We start from the raw sequence: 26,927 nt of genomic DNA, 5'->3' as shown, positions 1-26,927 counted from the left end.
ATCTAGAAAAGTGAATTCTTCCCAAAAGGTTGGAGTTTTGATCTTGGAGCCCAGGAAGTAAACACACTGAGAAGCAGACACTTGAGAAAGGAGAGAAGTCTCCATTAAAAACACAGGTAGAGGCCTCGGGAAGAGAGACTAGTTGTTTGCCTGATAATCTACAGTTGTCCTTATGGAGAAAGCAGACCAGCTGAGCCCGAAGAGAAATGAGCCTCAGGAAGAGAGCAACCCAGAAAGCTTGAACCCTCATCGACATTGGCAGCCATTTTGCTCCAACTCGTGGCAACAGACTTTGGTGAGGAAAGTAACTTAAGCTTTAGGCCTGGTAACTGTAAGCTTCTACCCCCAATAAATACACTTTATAAAAGCCAACAGATTTCTGGTATTTTGCTTCAGCACCCCTTTGGCTGACTAATACATAAGTATGCTTGGATTGCTTCTTCCTTAGACTCCTATACTGCCAACTTTAGCAGAGAAGAACACAGAGACCCAACATTCTTGTCCTTAGGACACTTGCAACAGTCTTAAGAGTCATCTCAGAACAATATTGTGATAGAAGGCATTGTCATTGACCATAATTGTTGGCAAGACTTTGGAGTGTGATAGAAATTGCCCATGCTCAAAGTCTCAAAGGATAAAATGAACCGTCCAAATTTATTTATTTTTTCCGTCCACTAGCTTCATATGTTATTTGAAGCCTCATAAAATAAAAGAGCCTATCAAAAGGAGGAGTAAAATGCAATCCCCCAAATGTTGATAACAGAAATGGAATATAAAAACTTTCATGATTATCTTCTTGCAGTCCCATCCCAAATCTTTACTTAAGCCCTGCCTCCTTCTTTTCTCAAAATTCACTCCTCTGTAACAGAGGAAATAAGCATCTTTGAGTTTCTTGTCTAAAGACAAAGCTGAATTGAAATGTTCTTATCTTCCACTCAGGATCTAATACCGCCAAGAAAAATAAAAGCAGACTTAGCCTTTAATTTTAAGTATTTTAAATATTTCAAATATTATTTAATTTTAAATGTGAACATACATGTATGTTTATATACACTCATAAGTGTGTATATTTGTGTGCGTAAGTATTTAGTGTTTTATCTTTGACCAAATACCTGCATTCCTTGTAGACAGATACAATAAAAGGGCAAGAAAGATGAATGAAACGCTATTAATAGGCAGGTAGATTGCTTTTCCAATAGAAACATATAAAATAAAATCACTGGTAAGAGAGGAGGTGTTGACCCATATGTTGATTAATGCAAATCTTCCAAAAGTGCTAGTGGTATATAAACTTGAATTCATCAACGGTAGAGTAATATAGAAGACAGGGCCAAAGAAAGATAAGAGCACACGGAAGTCTCTCGGTGATTGAATTACACAGCGTATGGAAGAAGTCTCTCGGTGATTGAATTACACAGCGTATGGAAAAGCCTGTATAAATTCTGTAAATAAGTAAACACACAGGTACATAAATCAATTTGACTCACTACTATAGACAATTTACCAATGACAATGACTTGATTTCTTTTATGGCACAGTGGTTTATAGTGTATATAGAATAATAGTAGCTATGGCTACAGTGAAAGACAGTGCCATCATCTATAAATGTTCTAGATCAGTTAATAAGAGGCTAACACCTTCAAAGGATATCTGGCTTTGCATATTTCTAGTCCCAATGGGGCTAACCAATTTAAAGATGTCACCTGTCATTCAAATTAATTAATTAAAGAAGTGCCATGCTAATTAATAAAAGAGAGAGACTATACAAACGTACCAGAATCAGTAAGGATCTGTCCAAATTTTCACTCGGCAGGCAGTTTGCTGAATTGTGTGCATCTGTGGGCAAGGGGAAATTGTTACAGCTCTGGGCGGATAATAGTGTTTCTAATGGCTTTCCTGTAAATTGGATTAACTTCATAGGATAGAATTAGACCAGAGCATGCCAGGTAATAAGCCCATTTCTAAGAGCAGTACCTTAACCCTTTCAGACAATCGTTATTGCATGATTCCTCCAGATCATTTACTGGTTACCTTAAGACAACGAAATAGTGAAAAACGCATCTCCAAATATCCATATTATGACAAAATGCAGAAAACTCACTTAACAAAATGATCTGGCAGAGAGGGAATTGCCTGAAAGCCAAATCGGCTGAGCTTCATTTCCAAATACGGTCCCAATTAAGCATGTCATTTTAAGTAAGTTATCTGCTTTGTGTTTTAATTTACTTTTCTACTTTTTAAAGAAATAGAACAATAATCTGTTCTACCCAGTTCAGAGAACTGAGAAGATAAAATGAGATCACATATGTCAGAGGGCAAAAAATGGTGAAATGTGCCATAAACATGTTAAATTTTAGTATTGGTATCTTTTATATTTGTCAGATTTGGCTATCCTATATTCATTAAATTTGTTTTTAAACTGATCTTCCAACTGCATGGAAAATCTGTTTTCAGATTGCTACACAAAATGAATGTTAACTTAGAAAGCCAAACAAATGGTTACTACTATATAGCAGTCTGATTTGCAATCTAGGCCTTCATTTCTTTAACAGTATTTGATATTTTTATGCCCATGTATAACAGTAACAGTAATTATAATTATATCTAACTCATTGAGTGCAGAGTTATTGTCTTCTTCATTTTCTAGTTGAGGAAACTGAGCCTTATCAGGTCTAGTAAACTTATCCGAGTTCATACATTGAGCAAGTGGCAGATTCAGGTTGAATATCCCATATCTAAGATTAATAACTATTTTCATAATATTAAGAGATTTTGAGATGCTCAAGCAAAGATGGGAAGCATGCATTCTGGGCATAGTGGGTGGATGGAGACAGAGTTTAACACTGACTTTGCCCTCTACAATGTGTAGCCTTGGGAAAATCACAGACTCCTCAAGTCTTAGCTTTTCCTTTGCCTGATGGAATTACTGGGTGGTTAAATGAAATTAGTATGTGAAGCACCTGGCTAATAGGAGGTAATCCGTAAGTATTTCTTTTTCTTGTCAATGACAACCATAAGCTTCTGCCAATGTTTTATTCACATCTAATTTAGGCATTTTTTTTCATTTGATAATAGATTTTTAAAAACAATGCTAGGAGAATTTATTCTGCATTTTAAAAATGTGTGATTTATACAAACATTCTATTATCCATAGGGAATGTTTGTGCTCATAAAAAGTATTAGATAATATCCTATATGTATTTTTATTATTGAAATTCTTGATTTATCATAAAGTATAGCCTGATTAGAAAAGGTCTGGTATAAATACTTTTTAAAAATGAACACATCTTAAAGATTTATTTAACTTGTTATTAATAAGGGTACTCAGTAAACTGTTACCAGTTCTGTTATGAACATTTTGATCTTAAAATAACGATATATAAGAGAACGGACCTGAGGATAGTTGTATTCAAAGCATTTCCTTGCTTCCTAAAGTATTTCATTATAAGGTATTTTAAAATAAGTAATTAAAAAAAACAAACACATGGTAGTTATGTAAGATCTTAACATTAGGAGAAGTTAGATGCAACATACACAGGAATTTGCTGTACTAGCTTTGCACTCTAATTCTATTAATCTAAAATTACTGTGAAATAAAAAAAGTTAAAAAGAAACAATCATTGAATACATACTCAATATGATTCACTTAGATTAATCTGCATTATCTCATTTTATACTTACAATAACCTTAGGTAGTAGAAACTCTTTAAATACCAATTTTATGGATTAGGAAATTGAAGTTTGGTTGTCTAAGGTCACAGGCAATTAAGAAATAACCAGGTATTAAACTCCAATGACTGTGCTTATCCTCCACGCAATAAGCAATTTTGCCTTAAATGAGTTACAATAAACAGGGAACATAAAGGAGAAAAAGAAATCTTCCTATTGGGTGGAAACACAAAGATCTGGAGAAAATTTGTAAGGGGTTAATATTTACAAAGTACTTAGAACAGTGCTTGGCAAGTAGTAGTCAATAAATGCTATTTATTGTTGTAGTTGTTTTTATTTTGCATGAGTGTGGGTACAGCCCTGAGAAGATATGGAACATGTTTGGGCAACAGTGACTAGTCCAACTTTGGTTAGAGCCCAGCGGTGTGCAAGGGACATGGGGTTGGAACAGTAGTGGGAGCCATAGTAGAAGAGTCTTGACTTCCATGCTATGGAGACTATATGTAATTTGTTAAAAAATGGAGGAACCTTGAGGGCTTTTATGATGGTGGGGTAACCCAGTGGGGCATTCATGTTGGCAAGCAATCTAGGATATTGCTGCAGAAGTGGGAGTGTGTGGAGCCTATAGTCTGGAAGACCACTTAGGAAGATATTACAAGGCCTGGACAATACATGATGGAGGAATGAACCATTGTTCATTTCCATTTGTGCAATGGAAAGCTGGAGAATGGCTTGGGAAATCTTCTTCAAGGTATAATCATTAGCCATGTTAACTGACAGAAAGGAAAAGAACTTTTTATTTTGGAACTGTTGAGTTTGAGATGTCTAATATAGCAAGTGGTCAGATACTTGGTTAGAAGACCAAGTTGCAGCTATAGATGTCAGCATCATCCGTAGAAAGGGATGGTTGCAACAATCAGAGAGAAGAAATCTCAAGGAACACTTTGGCAATTGTTTCTAGTCCACAGTTCCTATAGATTTTAGGTCTCATATTTTACTATTCTACCTCAATTTACCCATTTAATCATTTGAATAGGTAAGGCTCTTTTACAATCTCAGGGTCTTTGCACTTCCTATTCTCATTTCTGGAAAGAATTTTTACTCTCCTTCCCATCCATTAGGATCCTTCCACTTACCCTATGAAGAATAAATGCTTTTCTAATTTTTACCATAGCCCTTTGTTGCTTATGCACATCACTTAACATTATTTATTTGCTTGTTTTTTTTTTTTTTTTTTTTTGTATTCTCCACTGAGATATAAGCTCAGTAAAGTAGTAACCATGTCTAACTTGTTCTTGGTTGAATCACCAGCCACTAGCAAATATTTGGCATGGGGCAGGTACTTAGTAAATATTTTTGAGTGGGTGAATGAACAAAATGCTGGTTCTGATACCCTGAGGGATTCTCATGATCCAACGCTGTCTCTCTCTCTGCCTTACGTACCAACACATGTTCCCTTTGCCCTAGCTAATTCCTAGCTATTGTAATTTTCTGACATCCAGGATTTCACAACTCCCTGATTCCCTTCCTGTTTTCACTATTTGTACTGTCCTTCTTTTGTTATCTATTTAGGAAATTCTTTTATAGGCACAAAACTTGGCTGAATTATCATCTTGTCAAAAGAATATGCTGAAGATGTCTCTTGAATATTGTTTTACAAGCACTCACCACTTGTACTGGAATTCTCTAGATTGCTCATCCAAGCAAGGGAATGTGAATCCTTTGAGTTCCTCCATTCAACCTTTAGGCCAGTACCTAGTACAGGGTAGTTTTTGATAAATATTTGTTTAATGAATGAATGGCTGGATGAACAAAAGGGGAACAGCTGGATGTTATATTGGACAGAGCCAAGGGCACTTAGAAACCTTCCTAATACCAGGGATGAGCCTCCCTGGCACCGAGGGATCACTACCAAATACCAGCTGATGATGCAACTAGAAAATGACCTTGAATTAAAGGTTCAACGCGGACCAGCAGAATATCCCTGTCTACATATAATAACAGGAGTTCAAAATGATGTTTGACCTAATGTAAGGGGGAAATGGAAAGGAGAAATGAGTTTATATGGCTATGAGTCTCTAAAACAGAGTCTGGAGGTAGTCAGAAGGATTGCCTTTATGCACACCTGAGCAGAGTCTCAGAGACAGATAAAGTAGATACAACCCCAGGTATTGGTTCTTTTGAGGGCTAAAGGTCCCACGGGTTCTATGGTCATGACAGATGGGGTTCACTGCCATGTCAGCTGGCCCTTCTTCGGCGCTGGTGTTTCTGCGTGATGGAACTGGACTCAGATGGGATCTCTTTTCACAAGACTTTCATGTTACTTACTGGAATTGTAGTTGGTGCTGGGGTTTAAGATATATCTAGGGGATTTGAATCTCTGGACTGACAATAGGATAGCCAGGCCCTGAGCCTCAACAGACTTCAACTCCTACACCCTGATTTATTGGGCTTACCCCACTTAGCTAACATGGAGTTGAAGAATGTCAACCACCACACCATGGAGCCTAGAGTGCCTACAACTGAAAGCAGGAGGATTGCATCCAGTATCCATGTGGAATCTAAGCCTCCTCTTGACATAGATGTGCAATGGACACAACCAATCCAAGGTCCACAGAGAAAATGTGGCATTGGTGTGGGAAAAGTGGCCATGGTGGCTGCTGGGTGCGGGGAATGGGAGGAAGAGATGAGATGTGGAGGCATTTTCGGGACTTGGAGTTGTCCTGGGTGGTGCTTCAGGGACAATTACCAGACATTGTAGATCCTCCCAGGGCCCACTGGATGGAACGTGGGAGAGTATGGGCTATGATGTGGACCATTGACCATGAGGTGCAGCGATGCCCAGAGATGTACTTACCAAATGCAATGGATGTGTCATGATGATGGGAGAGAGTGTTGCTGTGGAGGGAGAGGTGGGGTGGGGGCGGTGGGGTTGAATGGGACCTCATATTTTCTGAATGTAATATTTTTAAAAAATGAATAAAAAAAAAAGAGAAAATAAAAAACCTTCCTAATTAGCTATGTGACTTTGAAAAAGTTACTTAGACTCTTCAAGCCCCTATGTCCTCATTTGTAAAATGGGAAAAACCAATAGTACCTACTTTGATGATGGCAATTTTCAAATGAGATAACCTATGTAGAACATTTAATACAGTTTCTTAGGGAAAACACTCACTAAATGCTTTCACCCAGCACTCTTAGGTTAGGTCCTATGTTCAGTTCATGGCTGGAGGTGAGTTGTTGTGAGAATGTGTGTTAGGTTTCAATGGCTTGTGGGATCTTGCTGGATGGATTAATGTGATTTTCATTCTTCCTTTATTCTGAATCTCTTTGCAAGCCTCGCACATAAAACTGAATTATGTATTCTATAAACAGCATCGATAAGAAAAGCTTCTTAATGAAAAGCAGAAAATGAACACAACAGAAAAATTTGTCTGAGGAGCAAATTAGTGTAAAATCATGGATTGCTATGGCCTAACTCAAAGACATAGCTACTCTTCAGTTCCCAAAAATAGTTTAAGAAAAGAGCTAAAGCAGTATGTCCATTCTTTCTGTATCTGTGAGCTTTTATCAGAAGAGGCTGCAAAGATCATAAACTGCTTTTTTCTTTCATCTCTACTAAGGGGATTCTGCTTGGTGGTCAGGGCCTTCAAGAAGACTCAGGAACAGATGCACAGAATGCCTTTTCATGATATTCCCAAAGGGCTAATGAATTCCCGAAGTGAAAAACACTCATCAGATCAAGGAAAGGGTAATGCATTATGATGGCATCCACACAGCATTGGCAAATTTCTCTTCTAGACAACCTGAAATCGTTATTAAGCTGTTACCAACTTCTAAAAAGTTCTAATGCTCCCACTGTGACAAGAAGGAAGAGGGACCAGTTTAATGAGTCCTTAATATTTCAAAACTACTAAGAAGTAATATTAAGTGGCTTATAGTGAAGATGGCATCTGCAAGGTAGGCACGCTACCATTTCCAAGTTGTCTCTGCCCATGGATCACTGCAAGAAACCTCGGCCCACACTAAGTGAAATGCAAATTTTAGCAACATAGAATCAAATTTAGTACAGAAATCGGGGTAAGAGGGACGAAGTGAAACATCTGGTAACTGCACTATGAACACTCTCATTAGATCTGAACTGGCATTATTTATACATTTGGATGGATTCTCTGTAGAACTAACCCAAAACTGTTCCACCTCAAAATCTAAGTGGTTTCAAAAGAGGCAGCAAAAGACCATGTTGTTTAAAATGCTTTATGAAATTTTATTTAATATTCAGAAATACAGATTTTGTGGTAAATATGTATTTTGAAAAGTGTATAATCAACAATCTATTTATATAATTCTTATATTTGTTATAGAAATCTGACACAGATTGTCACAGATTTATTATATAGACTCATATTAAAATATATCATGAAGAGAGAATGAATTTATATGACACTATTTACTAATTACAAAATAGAAAAATAGAAAAATATTCCTTAGCAATAACAGAAAATCTATATTATATTTCTTTTCTCTATCCCATGACTTTTAAAATTAAACATAATTACCAAAGTAAAGAATAATCAACTGGTTTTGTTCACTTACTATATATTACTGATATTATATTTTCAGTTTTGAATAATTAAGCACATGACCCATTGTATAAGTAGGGTTTTGCTGCTGTAATCACAAAGGTTACTATTAAAAGCAAACAGAACAGATCTTGCACAGCAGAAGAGTAGCTTTATCCAGAGCTCCATCCTAACATCTTATTTTGTTAGGAACATAGTTTAAATATTTAAAGAAGAATGTCATGTTGATTCATTGGTGAAGAGTTTGGACACCTGTCTCAGGCATGAGAGGTGTAGAGCACAGAATGATATGAATGGTTAGCAAATACTCTCCCTTTAAATATCTAGCAGAAAAAAGAAATATCAGCTAAGGGCCCTTAACAAAGTTTTATAAATCCTCTGTTATGCTTTCTTTTCCTGCTACAGTAAAAATGATTTGCCTTTCCTCATTTGTGCTTTATGGAGGTAATTACATTTTCTTAGAAACAGTGCTAAAATTAAATGTAATTTTTAATTATAAAACATTTTCTTGGAAACATATTCTTGTATATTATGGTGTGCTTTGTTCCAAAATACTTAATTTCACTCACAGTTAGAAATCAAAGACAGAAAACAGCATAGGGCAATTTGAAAACTGTTGCATTGATGGTCACAAAAAGTTAAGTATTTTCCACTATGGACAACTGATGGTGGACACTCAATTAATTGCCTCACAATTATTTAACAAGTCCTCAAACAGAATGATTATAGTTTATGACCACTAATTGAATAGCCAAGAGCATCATATAATTTTTATTCTGAAATTTATTTAGAAATTGTGTATATATGTATGTTTTATTTAGAAAGAACTTAATGATCACAATTAGAAAAGATCAGCCTATGTAAGTGACATCAAAGTTCATGGCAACTGTTTCACGAATCCCCTCAACACACCGGATTCACAGTTAAAGGTAAGCCTCTCTTTGGTTCATAAGGTGTTGTCCTGGTAACCATTTTGATGCAGTCGATAATAGGGCAGACACTGAGACACAGAGTACAGCCCGTGCAAGCGTCAGTAATGGTGGGCAGGTGGGTTTCTGGGTCAAACTGTATAGCCTGCAAACAGAAATAAAGGGTATTAATGTCACTGCCCACAAAGGTCAAGACTGCCCCATTTTAGCATCACCAGTTTCTCCACTGCCGCAGAGAGGCACTTTTAGACAACTACACCCAGCACTGCGGTGCAACTATAGCAACAGTTGTGCTGCCAGAGGAGATGGGGGGAAAACAAAGAAAGAAAAGAAAAGAAATCCTTTTAAATTAGAAACACGATGTTTAAAATCCCTTAGAGGTATTTTCCTTCATTGTGTGAGGAAAATATTTCAGAACATAGTAATGCTCTAGTTTTCTTTGTTCCGAGCAGAGCTCAGGTCTTTCCAGCCCTAAGAGGATGGGTTGTTTTCCATCTGAGGATGGCGAGGGTGCGATCACACATCCCCCCTCCCTCCTCACACGCCTTGTTCTCGTCGGTGGAAAAATGTCACTGTCAGTGGGGCAATGCATGCATTCGTTTGGATTTCAAACAATGCATGTAGTTTTTAGAAGAAAGCAGTAAAAGGAATTCGTTTAAGAGCCAGCTTTGAGTTTTAAGAATTTCCAAACCAGTTCCAGGCATTGTCCTACCATAAAGTGAAAAAAAAAAAAAAAACACCTAAGGGAGAGCCAGGAAATCTGGCTTCCAGTCCCAGCCCTGGCGCTACTCAGCTGTGAGAACCAGTGCAAGGATTTTAAACATTTTGATAATTTCTTTTTTTAAAAAATCAAACTATATCAAACAATAAAAATACCCAGTGTGTAATTTAGGATTGAAATTTTTATTTAAAGAAAGAATGATTATTTGCCTGTTAAAGAGAAGTCTTTCAACAGTGGGAAAAATATGCAACTCCTAAGTGGCAGGACAGGATTTCTCTCGAGGAGGCAGCCTGTCTTGGGCAGGCAGCAGGGAGCAGGGGAGAAGCCTTAGGGGACTTGTCTGGCAGTTCCAACTGCAGAACAAGTACAGGGTTTTTACTCAGATCGTGTTCTGATTTCAGTGACTAAGTAACAAACATATTGTGCCATATATCGTGTTATAATTCAATTCAAAATAAAAATATCTTTAGATATATCCCCCCAGGGGAGCTACTTGTAAATCTAATCTTTTCCCTCTTTTACAAACATAAAGAGAAAATGGTCTTAGAGCACCATTAGACGGCTTAACTACCAAAAAAAAGTCTCATCTTTAAGGAAACAACCATATTTAAACAAGAAATGTGACTCTAACAAACTCTTTGAAAATGTATCCATGTAAAAACATAGTTACTATATTTAGTAAAACCACATTTCAGATTGCTGTTTGGATGGGTAAAATCTATTTCTCTTCCTCTTGTAAATAGAAATCCAATGAAATAATTGCAGAAACTAAAATAATACTTCATCTTAGAAATCTTATGCTTTGGAAATTCACAAACATTTCTATCTTTTTGAGACAGAAGAGTCAAAATAAGACTTTCCAAATAATTTGATTTTTTCATTAATCATTTTTTACTGAAGCTGTACCAAGGCTAGAATTCCAAGATGGGCATCATAACTTCCAAGATTCTAGATATTAGAACCCTGAGGCTATGATTTTAGTTATAGGACTTATCTGATTGTTTAATTAGAGGAAAAATGAATCTAAAGTGAATATAATATGATTATCATTTTCAAAATAACTGTTAGAGATACTTTTCTAAAGAAAAGGTCATACATTAGATAAAAATTGGGTGTAGTGCTAATTCCAAATTAAAATAAGGAGAAAGAGAGTTTTTAAATTAAAATTTGTCTATCACATCTCTATTTGGAGGTCATGAGACTATGCATATTCCCACCATGAGCAACTTGGGACCTGCTCCCCTCTCTCACCCTTTCCCACTGAAGAAAGTGAATATATTTCACATTTTTAGATGCAGCAATTTGTTTATCTATAAAGTTCCATTGATCATTTCCTCATGCAATCTTGTTTTATTGTGCATCTTTATAGGTCAAAAGTTTAAGTAATGAAAATATTCTGTAGATTTGATAACTTTTAATGTGAATTTCTGTTTTGCTTCCTCCAAACTCCATATCTCAAAAAGTTCTCTTACTTTCACAACAAACCAGGCCCTTGAGGAAATATTATTTTTAAAGGCATTATTATGCTCATTCTTCATTCATTTCTAAACTTAATCCTCTTCAAGGTCATAATCACGTCAAACTCTATTAAATACCACAGGTTATAAATATATAGGTGTTAACTGAAAAAGCAAGTTGAAAATCTGTTTAATGCTTTGACAAAGACATGGTTATAGAATGTGTTTTCAAGAGGATAAACCACCCTGAAGAGAAATGAGTGCCCACTTTTTCTTTTTTTCTGGCTGAGGGTTTAGGAGGTGTGGGAAGTATCCATGGCTCATTTCATGGGGCAAAATTAAACCTTTTGACTTTTCCAGCTCGAAAGGGTTTCCTAGGACCAACCTGCATGCTTAGTTGTGTTTAAGTAATATACTACCTTTATGTAGAAGCCCAATAAATTTATTTTTTATTCAAACTTTATTTCAAATTTAAAAAGTAAAATAACAGAAAGAGGTGGTTCAACAAGTTATGGAAGCATTACTCCTAAAAAGTTCTGTCCAGAAACTTTTATCTCATCTAATTCCAACAACTAATAAGTAGAAGTACAGTAAATCCTGAATAGAAGAGAATTTTTCCATAGGAAGAATCAAGTCATTTTAGGCGAATGGCAATAAATGATAATTATTTTCCCTTCCATCTTGAAACATAATGCTTTCTTAATGTTCATAATTGTGGGTATTTCTACTTTTTGTTTGATTTCTCCTTCCAATTTTATGGGTGATAAAATGATATCTGCACATTGTATTAAAAATAATACTGCACATTGAATAGTGATATAGTTAGTTTCTTCAGTTATGGTTTTCTTCAAAAAATACTATGCTTTGAGAGTGTGGGGACAGAAAGATATGTCTGAAGATCTATATTTGGCACATCTGTTTTGAATCACACACTTAGCAACAGCACATGCTTTCTGCCACAAAACTCAGAAACCTGCCTCACAGAGTCTTTGTGCTAATTACAGCTGGATTCCTACCTGGTAACCAGAGTCATTACACGTCATGTAGCATTTACCACAGTTGATGCACATTTCTTCATCGATCAAAGCCACAACGTGCTCTAGGTTGCTAAGTTCACCAAATGTTCCAATGTACTGCAGTGCTTTTCCAATTACATCCTGAAAGACAGAAACTGAATTACGTAGTGTTCCTTCTTAAAACATTACAGTATAATAAATACCAGCCCAAGTTTCCTCATTTTTATATAATGCTGCTTTAAGTGAAATCAGGAGGCTTGAGATGTTGTAGTTGTCACTGACACATTTTTCATATTTAAAACTACATATGTCTGTTCCCTGAAAGATGGGCAATATCCATACCTGGCTTAGAAATACAAAACCTAATTAACTGCATTTAGTAGATTTTCTACTGGTTAATCTAAAATAGTGTTTCTGTGGAACAGAAAAAATGACACCTTTTTCAGTTGCCATGGCTTACTTTACCTCAGTTTTGGACCCTGAAGGATCAAAAAAAGAAATGTGGCAAAAGGTAATGCACTTTTACTTCTAAACTTTAGATTGCTGGGAATGAGGGGAATGGATACAAATATGAATGTTATATATTTTTATCACTATTTGGATTCTAGATTTCATTTAGAAAGTGCTCTAGCAAAATACCTACCTGTGATGTATTGAAGAGTATATTTCACTCTTAAAACATTCTAATTTATGTTAATTAATTAGGTTGATCTAATAGTTAAATCAGAAGCTCTTTTCATTTTAAAGAACTAGGATTTTCTTCATTTACCATTGAAGATTTTTCATGTGGTTACACATTGCTTTGTTCTTCATATTAATTGGAAGTGTGCTTAATATGTGAAGCACAGATGCTGTTTCATCAACAGTAAGAAACTCTTTCATAAAATAAAACAGAAGAATGTAACAATGTTTGTCAAATTAGTATGCTGTCAAGATTTTCTGCTTTTGCTTGTAACTTTAAAAAAAAGGACCTTGTGTTTGGATTCAAGGTCCATGTTCAGGGAGGCTTGTTGCTTACCTTATGGTATCTTTCCATATTCTCTTTGTTATTATACTTTTTGCTCTTCTTTTGTATGACCTTGATTACCCTTAACTTTTTTCCATTTGTGCTCTAAATGCCAATATGCTCATGACCATGAGCTTTCAAACTGAAAAGTGGTTTATATTTTTGTATATAGTGTATTTGTACATCTCTGAAGAGGTAAGATGATAGAAACCTTACAGTACTGCTTTCATTATTTTCTTTTATATGTGTTGAAGGTATAATTTCAACTACTGCAGGTAGGCACCTAATGTCCAAGTAAATATCACCATCTTGACTTGCTCCCACAAACTCAAGATCTACACTTACCAGCTGCATGATGGGCACTTTCACTAGAAATAAGTATGTTAAATACACCACTTACTAAACTTACAGTCATCAACATGAAAGTGGCTCTTCTTTCCAATTTTCTTAGTTTTATGAATAATCACTGAGGGCTGAAATTTCAGTCATGTTTCATTCCAAACTTTCCCCATTGCAATATTTTATCATTGCCAAATCTGATTCTGGGTCTGCACTATCTTTGAATCTTCTTTCCATGTGTGGTGGCTTGGAGCTCTGTACCTTAGAAAAAGATGTTTTAATCTTTTCCTGTGGGTGTAAACCCATTGTAAGAAGGACCTTTTGATGAGGTTACTTCTGTTAAAGTGTGGCCCAACTGAATCAGGATAAGTGTTAATCCTATTACTGAAGTGCTTTATAAGCAGAATGAAATTTAGATAATATATAGAGAAAGGCACAGAGGAAAAGCCAGAAGTTGGAGTCAATGGCACTGCCATGTGCATCGTCATATGACAGCAAACTGAAGGACCAAGGATTGCTGGCAGATACCAGTCTTTTGGGAGAAAGCATCACTTTGATATGGCTTGATTTGGGACTCCTAGCCTCAAAACCATGAGCCAATAAATTCCTTGTTTAAATCAACCCATTGCATGGTGTTTGCTTTAGCAGCCAGGAAACTAAACCTCCATTTTTACCACCACCTTTAACTATTATCAATTGTTTTCCTATTACTGTTCATGCAGCTGGAAGAGCCTACTTGGTAAGTCTCATCCCCATGTCATTCTTCGTTTCCCACTGTACCAGACACAATGTTGTCATCTTAATCTGTGCACTAAGGCAGGCTATATTTCTACCTTAGCCCAAATGTACTGAATTAAATACAGTCCCACCAACCTGACATTTAAGGTTTTCTACCAATTTGGCTTTTTCAATTACTGCTCACTTCCAAACATTATGTGCTTCAGTTACACTGGGAACATGCTTTATACTGAACACACTTTTTAAGTGACTCTTTTGGGTTCTTGTTTGTGTTGGAATACCCTCTGTCTAGAATACCCTCCCTTCAAATCTCTGCTTTTAAAAATTCTGTGGTCCTTCACAGACATCTTGAATGCTATTTCTTCATGAAGATTTTCTCAATCCTTCCTACTCCTTTCCTAACCAGATGTGAAGATGTGATCTCTTACTCTCTTTCCTTGCCTTGTCCCCTCTCCCTATGTGCCCTTCTCGTCCTTTCCCCCTCCCTTCTCCTTTCTTCCTTTTTTTTTTGAGATGGCCTATAGTATTTTGTTGTATCATTTATAAACAAGTAATGATAACATATAGCTTTTGAGTCCTTACTATGTTTCCGGTCACTGCCATAATTTGTCAACATTTTCTTATTTAAACCTCACCCACTTTACAGATAAGGTGGCTGAGCGTTAAGGTACAAAATGAGTAAGTGAGAAGCAGGGATTCAGTGCTGCTTGACTTTAAATACCAGGATCACACACTCTGTTATGCTGACTCATTCACTGGTATTTCTCTATTTATCAAATTCTATTTCATTCTATTATAGGTATTTTCTGTTTGTTTTATATTGCATTCTCTCAGTAGTCGTTACTCATCTTTGTACTGCCAGTGTACCTTGCTCATGTAGATTACTGAAGAATAATGAGTGTTTTGTTAAAATAAACATTTAAAAAAAATTTATCTAGATAACATACAGCATAATACTAGGTACATAATTAGATGGGGAAATACTTGTAGATTTATTGAGCATTACTATTAATATGAGATTCAGAAATGGTTTGAGCATGTCTTCAAATAAAAAATAATCATAGGCAAAATATCTGAACATGCTTAATATTCTCTAATATTTTAGGATAGTAAACATATGTGGTCACTACCTGGTTCTAAAAGGCTATTTATGTGATGGAAAATCATTTTTTAACCTAGTAAATAAATTAGTCAAAGCAATTGTTGCATTGAATCAAATCATGGCTTGACTGAAATTACCAGTCAATATTAAAAAGATGATTAAACAGGAAACTCCCTAAACAGTGATCATGAATCAAAAGAAACAAGGTATATTTTAAGGGATTTTGTTAGGAAGCAAGTCCACATTTGAGTACATTAAATAAGCCTTTTCCCCTAAATTGGAGGTTTGCTGTTGTTTTTTATTAGAACGTTGTTTAATGTGAAACTAAATTAAACAAGGTGCTTGGAGCCTCTAGAAGTTATTAGCAACATGGTGTTAAAAAGCCACCCCTCATTCATCATAGGTCTTTAAGAAAATTATATTTGTTTTTATCTGGGAGAGGATAAAATAACGACAGCTCTTTTAAATTATTTTGGGAAGGAGTACCAGAGAAAATGAATTACGGTTCTATGTGGCTGACAACGTGGATACTTGTTTAAACCCCAAAGCCTCAGATAGTACTGCCAGCTTATGAATGCCATTGAGTATATGTCCTGGAACTTGCAGTTAACTGAAATATGCATATCACCAGTAAGGCACATATGGTAGTCTAGTCCCTCTTGGATGCACATCTGTGGAGATTAGGCAAACCTACATTCATTAGCCCAAGCAGAGTGTGATATATAAAGGTCAGCAGTCTACTGTAGCCATCCTTGATTAGCAGAAATGTTTATGGGTGAATGTGGCATGGATAAAGCTATGCCGAATCCTTTAAATTTTATATGATACCTTTGATTTAAATAAAGGTGTTCACCAAATTAACATTGTGAAGCACTACAGAATTCCTAAATGCCCTATTTGTCAATTGATTACTTGTATAAGATAATAAAACTATTTTAAAAAGATAAACCTGCCAAAATCTCTGGCTAATATGAAAAGTTTAAGGCCAAAAAGTGAAGAAATAGAGGTCCCAAATCCATTTTTGATATATAATAACTTATTATGGCTATTATGAACTTGCTAGTTTGGGCCCATTTTTATAACAAATTTTAGTATTTTTGATTTGTAATTGTTATCTGGCATGTTAACTTTTCTTTCCAGCTTCAAGTCTTCCATACATTTGATTAGCATTCTTTCTATGATTCTTGTAAATAAGTGTCTTTCAAAGGAACCAAGGACACTGCACTGCTGGAAGTCACTATAACTCCTTCTAGACTAAGTAGGATCCAATAATTTAAATTACTTGAGTATAGCTGTTCAATCACTTACAAATCTGCTTATTTGTAACATTATCAATGTCAAATGTCCTTATCCTTTTATACAATGTTTACTACTTGCCTCGTAAACCTATCAATTAAGAAATGAGATGATTTGGTTTGTTCTCATTAAATTTATGCTGGCTCTTAATAACTTATAAGTGGCTCCAAGTCAAAAATTTAATGATCTTTGTGTATTTCACCAGGGTTAAGTCTCAAGCATTCTGGTTTGTTTCTATCTTTTCCCCATTTTCCCTACCACATGTACAGTTTCATAAAGAACCTGGGGCAACATTTACTTTTTAGCATTGTGGTACAGCAAACTCATTCAAAAATATTTTTAAAATTATGGGCATGCAATATCTTTTTGATATCCTGCACAATACTGTCTGAGCTAGGAGTCAGGGAGGGAGCCTGTGTACAGTTAAAAAAGGAGGCCTTGAACTCAAAATCAGTGGAACTCTGATAACTGAGGACTCAGCTCCAGGATGTTGAGTTGGGAGGACAGAGACAAACCATGACCCAGTAAATGAAGTAGGAGATTGACTGAAGAAGAGTGGAAGAATGAAGAGATAGGATAGGAGCAAATGAAAATCGGTGCATTGAGGTTGATGGGGCAGGCAGGATGGGGAAAGCTTAATTGTGAAAGAGAATGACAGGTGGTTGAGGTTTGGGTGTGACCAAGGTTGGCTGGTTCAGTACAAGATCTGGGCCCTGGTGACTACATTCTTTTTATGTGGGGTGGGTTTAGGCATTACAGTAGCAAGTTCAAGGTTCTTGCCAGGCATTTTGGATTTAAGTTCATTTAATGAATTACCATATCCTTACCTATGTTACGCTTCAACTCTCAAATGTGTTTTCTCTACCCTTTTCAGTTCTAACTGCTTTCTCTTTGGGAATGATAGAAATATAATAAGAGTTGAATAGTTCTTTGCTATAATTGTAATTTAACAGTATACCATCTGCTTTAAGTGGTGGGTATGTTTTTCTCCCTTTTATTTTTCATAGACAAAAGTACATTTCCTTTTTTCTTCATATTTTTCTTAAATTTTTTCCCCCAAATTCAGATCATTTAAGGCTTTGGCACTCCTGACCTACTCTTTTTTTTTTTTTTTAAGATTTATTTATTTATTTAATTTCCCCCCCTCCCCTGGTTGTCTGTTCTTGGTGTCTATTTGCCGCGTCTTGTTTCTTTGTCCGCTTCTGTTGTCGTCAGCGGTGCGGGAAGTGTGGGCGGCGCCATTCCTGGGCAGGCTGCTCTTTCTTTTCACGCTGGGCGGCATTCCTCACGGGCGCACTCCTTGCGCGTGGGGCTCCCCCACGCGGGGGACACCCTTGCGTGGCACGGCACTCCTTGCACGCATCAGCACTGCGCATGGCCAGCTCCACACGGGTCAGGAGGCCCAGGGTTTGAACCGCGGACCTCCCATATGGTAGACGGACGCCCTAACCACTGGGCCAAAGTCCGTTTCCCTTGACCTACTCTTAAATCTTGATGCTACTCTTGTGTTCATCTTTGTTAATGTGATCTGTCTTTTTTTCATATAACCACTAAACACTGAGTTACCTAAATGTTTAATCCTTTTCTTCCTCCTTGAGAAGTTGAGTCACTATATCATCAAGTTTCTATTTGATATCTTCTCATTCTTGATTCATCTTTATGTTAGAGTCTCTAAGGGATTGGATCTATTATTTTTTCTGACTTTCCTGAAATTAGATGTATTGAAGGTGGAATACTTGTACTGCTGAGCTCAGACTTCCTTTCTTTGGCCTAATGAACTCTGAGTTGACATGGGATGGTTAATTTCCTTCAAGATTCCTTTAGCTGCCATTTTTTCCCAAACAGAGTTTTATAAGGAGACAGAAATAAGCCAAGTGCAGCAATACCTCTCATTCTTTCTCTTTTGTGAGATTAAATTTCTAACAAGGCAAGTCAATAAATTTTCAGATGCTTTGCCTTTATTGAGGTAGGATTTTCGTCTGAAGGGTGAAATGGCTTACATTGCTCCTCTATCTTGTCTTTCCATATTAACCATCTGATTCTGAGGTCTCTGATATAGTCCCAGAATAACATTTGTTTTTTCTCTCACTTCACTCTCATGCAGCAGCTTCTTCCACCCTCAGGTTTGTGGAATTCTGTGCATGTGTATATATTTTTTATATATACTGCCCCTCCCCGAGGCTTTCAAGTATAACTATTTATCCCAAATAAGATATACCTTTCCACTGCTATATTCCAGTCATGAACCACATTTCTGCAAATCTCTCAAAAACAGAAGAGATTGTGTTTATCAAAGTCTGTTTGTGTTTTTAAAGTTCAGTTTCATTATTTTTCATCTGCTATTTGTTGATAGATAGACAACTGAAAATATTAATGTTGACCCCAACCCATTTCTCTTGTATCTCCTGAAAGTCTTTGGGCAAGACCTCCTCTATTTTTCTTTTTGAGCCATCCCTTTTATGCTTCATAGTATCTAATATGGTCTTATAGTTTTATCTGAGTACTTTTCTCTTTCCTCTCACAATTCAATTGAAATAATAAACCACTCGATCAGGCTGACTCGTCCCCTGCCAAGGCCGTCTTGCTATCTTATGAGATGCAGTCCATCTCTTACTAGAAGCAGCAGGAAGAAGAGATGAAAACATCACTAGTGTCCCAAACCATTCATTTTCCTACCCAGAAATTCAAAGATGGTAGAGATACTTTCCAGGTTTCATAAAGAGAATGAAAATTCATTTTCATATATATCAACAGAAGTGGGAGCATTCGGTGGACTTTATAAGTCTTGGCAGACTCTCAAGTCTCTGTTATATGCTGCTTGGGAATAAAACATGCTTCTTACTTAGCCAGGCCAAATGTGCACACTGTCACTTCAGTTCTTCAAGGTGATTAAACAAAGCTGCCTCTTTTGGAGGCAGTACCTGGTTTCTTTACTCTAGCATGGGTGAACCTGTGGAGGGTGTCAAGAGCTTCTTCAGGAGGTCCCCATTCATCTTCTAAAAGGAGACCCTCACACTTTTTGAAGGGGGCCAAGTCTTTTCATCTTATCTCATTTTTTTCTCTTCAGCCTTCCAGCATTGTTTTTGATTACTCTCTTCTTCCTCCAAATCCTTTACTTTTTGATTTCTTCACAAAACTGACAGCTCCAAAATATTACAATATGGGTGATAAATACTCTGTCATTGTGAAATGTAAATCAAGATGTGGGGATGATAAAGAAGTCAACTGTATGTCAGACTGTCACCAGTTTCCCAGATCACTCCCTAACATAGGACTGAGGGCTTCCAAAGCCATTCTTTTTATTTCTTTTGTGTGTCTGTGATCCTGATTATCTTTTACTTTTTTCAATTTTATTGTTTAACTTTTTAAATAGAAGTTAATCATTCATACATGAACATTCATAGACAATAAGTGTATAGTAAAAGTTGTGAACTTATAAAACTAACATGCATATTTTCAGACAGAGGTCCCATACATTACCCCACTCCAACATCTTGCATTGTTGTGAAACATTTGTTCCAAACAATAGAAGGGTATCAGCAAAACATTATTACTAACTTTAGCCAATATCTTACATTTGGTGTATTTTTCTTCAACCTGCCTGGTTATTGACACACTATGTTAATATTATATACTTGTTAAAGTTCATGACAGAATGTTCGCATGTTTGTTCTGTTTACCACAGTCCCTCTTCCACCACTGGATTCATTGAGTTATATAGTCCCATGATTTGTACAATCTATTCAAAGTATATACTCAGTAGCTCTCATATTCATCACAGAGTTGTGCTGTGAACACCTCAATTTTAGAATGTTTTGTTGTTTTTTTAAAGATTTATTTATTCATTTATTTCTCTCCCCTTCCCACTCTCACCCTGGTTGTCTGTTCTCTGTGTCTATTTGCTGCGTCGTCTTTGTCCGCTTCTGTTGTTGTGAGTGGCACGGGAATCTGTGTTTCTTTTTGTTGCATCATCTTGTTGTGTCAGCTCTCCGTGTGTGTGGTGCCATTCCTGGGCAGGCTGCACTTTCTTTCACACTGGGCGGCTCTCCTTATGGGGTACACTCCTTGCACGTGGGGCTCCCCTACGCAGGGACACCTCTGCGTGGCAGGGCACTCCTTGCGCGCATCAGCACTGCACGTGGGCCAGCTCCACACGGGTCAAGGAGGCCTGGGGTTTGAACCGCGGACCTCCCATGTGGTAGATGGACGCCTTAACCACTGGGCCAAGTCCGCCGTCCTAGAATGTTTTAATTACTCCAAAAAGAAAAATTCCTTACCTCTTTATACTCCCTCAATTGTTGTCCCTTAGTATTAAAATAATATATTCTTGTCATTGTTGCAAAATATTACCGTTAACTATATCCATAAGTTACATTTTCCTGTGTATTGCCAGATTCTTAACCCCATGTAAAAAACATTCTTATACTATTAACCACAATCTTCATCCATCACCGAAATTACTATGTTATACATCCCCTAAATTATTCTCTAGCTTCTTTTCAACTGAAATATTGTATCCACAGACTAACCCTTTTGGCCACAATCACATTTATAAATCAGCAGTGTTAATTATACTCAATATATAATGTATTACCATCAACTCTATTCATTTCCACATCTTTACAATAAACATTATTAAAATTTCTATATACATTAAGCATCAGCTCTCATTATCAACCTACATCCAATTTCCCAGTAATTTATACTCTAGAGTTTACCTCCCTGAGTTTACTCATCATTTTAGCCATATAACATTTGTCCTTTTGTGTCTGACTAATTTCATTCAACATAATGTCCTCAAGGTTCATCCACGCTGTCATTTGTATCCTAATTTCATTTCTTCTTATAGATAAATAGTATTCCATTGTAAGTATATACCACATTTTGTTTATATACTCATTGGTTAACGGACACTTGAGGTGCTTTCCATATTTTAGCAATTGTGAATAATGCTGCTATGAACATCCGTATGCAAATGTCAGTTCGCATACTTGCTTTCAGTTCTCCTGAATATATTCCTAGTAAAGGGTTTGCTGACCATTCTTTAGATTCCTAGGAAATAAGAAGCTGGATAGCATGTGATTCCAAGGAGAAAAGGAGAAGCTGGATAGCATGTTGACTAGCAAAGACTTCTGGTTCTGAAGGAACTCTTAGTCATACTGTATGTTGGGTATAACTACTCTTGGATGAAAATCTTAGCTGAATCTCTTAGCAATTCAATCAGTACATCTACTTGCCCTCGAACATCATTTTGATAAATTAACCCTTATTAAGAAAATGGAAACTATAACATTATTGCCTGATACTTCTTTCCTTTCTCTAAATTCCAAATGAACAAAAGAATGAGCTTAACATGCAGATTACCACTTTGACACTACCATCTGGTTGATCCAGGGTTACATATTGTATTTAAGTCTGTATGTTATCCCAGGTGTGTTTATTAGTCTTTGTATATATACATATTTGCTTCGAATGCCACCTTCCTGTTTTTCATATTTTTTTCTTCCATGAGAGAAGGTGGAGGATATTGCTTGAGGGTTGAAGTCTTAGAGCTAGGTTCTGGAAACAAATCTTGGCTTTACTATCTTCCCAGCTGTGTAATCTTGGGCAAGTTATTTAACTTCTCCATATGCCAATTTCTTAATCAGTAAAATAGGAATAAAAAGTGTACATCATAGTGCTATTGTGAGGACTAAATGAGTTAATTCACAAGTACGGGGAACAATGCCTGGAACCTCATATGTACTCGATAAATATTAGCTTTTTAAATTAATTACCTGCTTAACACTAATTTCGTAAACTCCATTTTAAATATCACCATCTCTGTGAAGCTTTCCATAATTACCAGAGATAGAACTAATCCCTTTCACTCCTCTGTGCTTCCAAAACATTTTGTACATATTTGACTGAACTGTAAATAATTTTTCCCTCACAGGGGCAAGTGTTAACACAATCCCCACTACCACAAATTATGCAGTTGTGTTTCCCACATCTGGGGAAATCACAGGGGTCAGCACACCCGGAGTGCAGTGGATAAGCCTTACCCTGGGAAAACCACCTTCATGATCATGGTATCTCCCCTGTCAGGAAGTATTGTAAGTAATTTTTAACATGTGTCTTTTTCCCCTGCTAGTCTATGAGCCCCATAAAGATAGATTTCCTTTTTGAAAGATCATGTTTTATTCCTAGTTTCTAACACAAGTCCCTGGATTGAAGTGAGTGCATAATAAGTACATGTTAGTGCTACATCTCCATCAAGATCACAAAAATTCTTGAGCCTTGGCCCATGCCTGTATGTCCTTGGAATCTCCCACAGTCCTTACCACACTGATGGTCACATAATAAATGCTCAATAAATACTTGATGATTGACTGATAATTGCAGTAGACTACTTCTGAAGCAAATGAGCATTAAATCATATCTGAAATATTTGAAAGGACATTTTTTTTACTTCAATAAAATTTTATTTAAAAAATAATGGAGAATAAAATCACACTGCATAGAAACAAAGATCTAAAGTCAACAAAAGTCCTTTTTTTTTCTAATTAAAAATACATAATTTTTTGGAGGAAAAGGGAAACAAACTGAAATAAGGAAAAAGAGGGACATATTGAGCATGGCTTGCTTAAAAATAAAAATAATACTCTCATATTCATAACCTGACAAGATGTGGTAGATCAGAAACTTGAATGCATGACTGAAAAACTTGGTCAAACAATAGAGGCTTAGTTAAGTTTGTGGGGTCACTGGGGTTCTTTCTATAGCAGATGGGGAATGACATATTGTGCTAGCTGAGAGGATAAACAAAACAGAGTCATGGAGTTTAAACTATTAAACAGAGGAATCTATAAAGAGGCCAGCAGAAAAGAGGGAAGGAAAAGGCTAAAATAAATATTTAGGTGGACAGAGAAACTATTAAGCATGAAACCAGATAACTTAGGCCTTTCAGGAGAAAGGGAAGAAGGAAAGTATAATGTTGGGAACAGAAGAAACACTGTAGGGAAAAATACGAAAGTAATAAGGAAGGAGCTTATGGGAAATATATGTCATGCCTGGGTACATACGCTAGAAAAAAAATAAGAGCATGGGAAGTAATGCCCTAATAGCACAGCCACATCATCCAGATGGGGTCTGAAATAATAGTTAAAGGGGCAAAGGATTCGTTATGAAAATAACAATAACTGTGGCTCCTTACATTTGAATTGAATTGTGTTGTACACAACACTTTCACACACATTGTTTCATTTAAAACAATAGAGCTGAGATCTTCTCACATTATTTATAATATATATCCTCCTTTCTGTCCATTTCTCCCTTAGATTGTCACAATAGCCTTCCAGCTGGCCTCCCTCTTTCTGGCCTTGCCCTCTAGGATCTTCTTTCAACAGTGTAACCAGAATGAATCTTTGAAAAATTAGGTCAGATCATGTCACTCTTTCAAGAAGACTTCTACGGTTTCTTGCCAAAGACTTTCCCATTCTCTTTTCCTTTGAATGGAATGTTCTCCCCCAAAGATATCCACATTATTCACTCATTTTTTAGATGTTTACTCCAACACTATTAGCCCAAGAGGTTTTCCCTCATCAGTTCTTCTAGCAATTCCTATTCCCCTAACCTTATTTCAATTTCTCCAAACTGCTTGACACCATCTCACATACTACATCTCATATACTACATACTACATATGTGCTTGTTTGTTTATTTTCTGCTTTTCCATACTAAAATGTAAACTTCATGAGAGCTTGAATTTTGTTGTGTTTACTACTGAAATGCTAGTGACTATAAAAGTGCTGGTACATAATGGGGGCACATTAATGTTTGCTGGAAGAATGAATGAAGAAATGGATGGATGAATATGACACTTGTTGCCAACTAGTTGTTTAGAATCTTATTATCTGGATATGAAAGAGAAAAAGAAACAATACAAAATGGTGTTACCAAAATGATTGGTGCTTTCTGAGTCTGTGGACCACTTCCTCATTCTTAAGACCTTTTCTTTTTATAGTTTTCCCACACTACCATTTTCTTCTGGTTCTCCTATTTCATCACTTCTCATTTACTTCCTGTGACTGTTTGAAGTTTTGTGAATCCTAGAAAAGGTCATGTTCTTTGAACTAATTTATTCCTGTGCATGTGGGACCTTTAGATTGAATTAGATTCAGTTAAAGGAACTTTTGATTAGATCACTTTTGATTAGCTGGCTTTAGGGCATTTGATTGAAATTATGTCGTGAGGCATGACCCAGGTAAGGTCTTCCCTTTTGCTAGAGTCTTATATAAGCAAAGAACTGAAAGCAGAAACAGAGGGAAAGATAGCTGCTATTTTACCCTGCTATGTGAGAGAGGACTAGAGAAGCCCTGAGAGGCTGAGAAGCAGGAGGGTGGAATCTGCAGAGCACAGAGGCAAGGAAAGAGGCCACAGAGAGGCCAGCAGCTCAAAGATGAAGAGAGGAGCCCTGCCATGTGCTTGTTGCCCACAGCAGAGCTGAAGAGGAACAGCCAAAGCTGAAAAGGGGAGGCCTGGGAAAGAGAGGAGCCATAAGCCTGATCACTCACACTTGAGCTCAAGGACAAGGTGAACCTGGAGAGGAAGGTAGAGACCCAGAGATCAGTGCCATCTTGCCTTGCCACATGGCAGGAGTCCATGAAACCGTATCTCTGATGATGCCTTGATTTGGACATTTTCACAGGCTTAAAGTGTGCCAAATGTATGCTATGGTAATAATCAGATGATATTATGTCATAATCTGTAACAAATATTCCACCATGGTGTCGTATATTGATAGAAGAATGTTGTTTGGGAATGGTAAGCTTTTACCCTAATAAATTTCCCATTATAAAAGCCAATCTATTTCTGGTATTTTGCATTTTGCATTGGCAGTCTTAGCAAAATAAAACACTTCCCCAGTGCTCCCTATTCCCTCAAAGGGTCTTAGGATAAGTAAGAGTTAAGAACATATATAGGAACCATATCTTGTGTCTGACACACAGGAGGCAGTCAAAAACAGAAGTTCTTTTCCCTTTATCTCCCCCATCACAGGCCATAATTCTCTTGAGTCCATTAAGTTCAATATACTTAACCCTAAACTTTTCCTCCTCCCATCCAAGATTAAAAAAATAAACAAGCAAAAAAACAACAACATCAAACCAAAGAAACACTAAGTATAAAACCTTAATTTGGTATCTTTCATTTTTCTTTATCTCAATTAATGGAACCATCAAAGATCTAATCATCTTAATCTTCTTGATCTGAGCTCCTCACTATCCCTTGCCCATCAATATACAGTGAGAATCACTATGCTGTGGAGGAGGAATTCACCAGACTTGATCTGTGTCATTGTTGTCTCTGTGTCTATCACTAAGGCCACTCTTCAAATCCAGGACCTCATTCTGGCTCACCTGGAACATTCCCTTTACCCCTCACCCTTCTAATTCCTACCTAGTCTATGGAGCTCCTTAAATGTTACTGCCTGGGCCCCTCCAGTCTAAATTAGGTCTTGATATGAAAGAGTGACTGTATATCTTGTGGGTTTTCTATATCACTCATATCTAGAATATGATTTTATAATTACTAGTGTGATTCTTTTTAAAAGACCTGTTTCTTTCTCTATTCTACATGCTTCATGAGGACAGAGGCTGTGTCTGTTTTATTGATTTTATTATAGTTGCTCAGTTGCTTATCTCATGGTAGGTATGCAATAAAAATTAGCTGAAAAATAAAATAGGATCCTTCAAATCTTCCTGTGTGTTTGGACTCCAGAGCTTTATATATACATTCCTAACCTCATTCATGATTTATTGGACAAAATGGATGTTACTGGACAAAATGGGAATGGAAAGTCACCTTAACCTGTTATTTCTTTCAATTTGTCCATTCCTAACATAATAACAACTAGTAGTAGGAAACATTTATTTAGGACTTACTTGGCACAGGTACTATGCTAAAAGTACTTTACCCATTATCTTGTTTATAACCCTATGAGGCAGCTGTCTTAATTATCTCCATTCTACAGATTAGTTAACTGAGGCAAAGTCATGTAGCACTATGATGACTGTGCATAATTTGAACCCA

The 26,927-nt window shown here is 36.5% G+C and overlaps 1 protein-coding gene and 1 non-coding gene across 4 annotated transcripts in view; both read right to left on the bottom strand.

Annotated features, from left to right (window-relative positions):
- Positions 1-7,915: 7,915 nt before the first annotated feature.
- The window catches only part of DPYD (dihydropyrimidine dehydrogenase), a 982,193-nt gene continuing 963,181 nt past the window's right edge, over positions 7,916-26,927 (bottom strand). For all 3 annotated transcript variants that reach the window (XM_058303142.1, XM_058303141.2, XM_058303140.2), the window contains 2 exons: positions 12,376-12,516; positions 7,916-9,326 (listed from right to left, as the gene is read on the bottom strand). In XM_058303142.1, coding sequence (XP_058159125.1) covers positions 9,156-9,326; positions 12,376-12,516 — 312 coding nt within the window. In that variant the 3' untranslated portion in view covers positions 7,916-9,155. The remainder of the gene's footprint in view (positions 9,327-12,375; positions 12,517-26,927) is intronic.
- Positions 22,789-22,950, bottom strand: LOC111758705 (U1 spliceosomal RNA). The gene has a single exon (XR_002792888.1). It is a non-coding gene; the product is annotated as a U1 spliceosomal RNA (small nuclear RNA).

Source organism: Dasypus novemcinctus, chromosome 9 (genome assembly GCF_030445035.2).
Source record: "Dasypus novemcinctus isolate mDasNov1 chromosome 9, mDasNov1.1.hap2, whole genome shotgun sequence".
Taxonomy (NCBI): Eukaryota; Metazoa; Chordata; class Mammalia; order Cingulata; family Dasypodidae; genus Dasypus; species Dasypus novemcinctus.
This window is presented reverse-complemented; position numbering and strand designations above follow the sequence as displayed.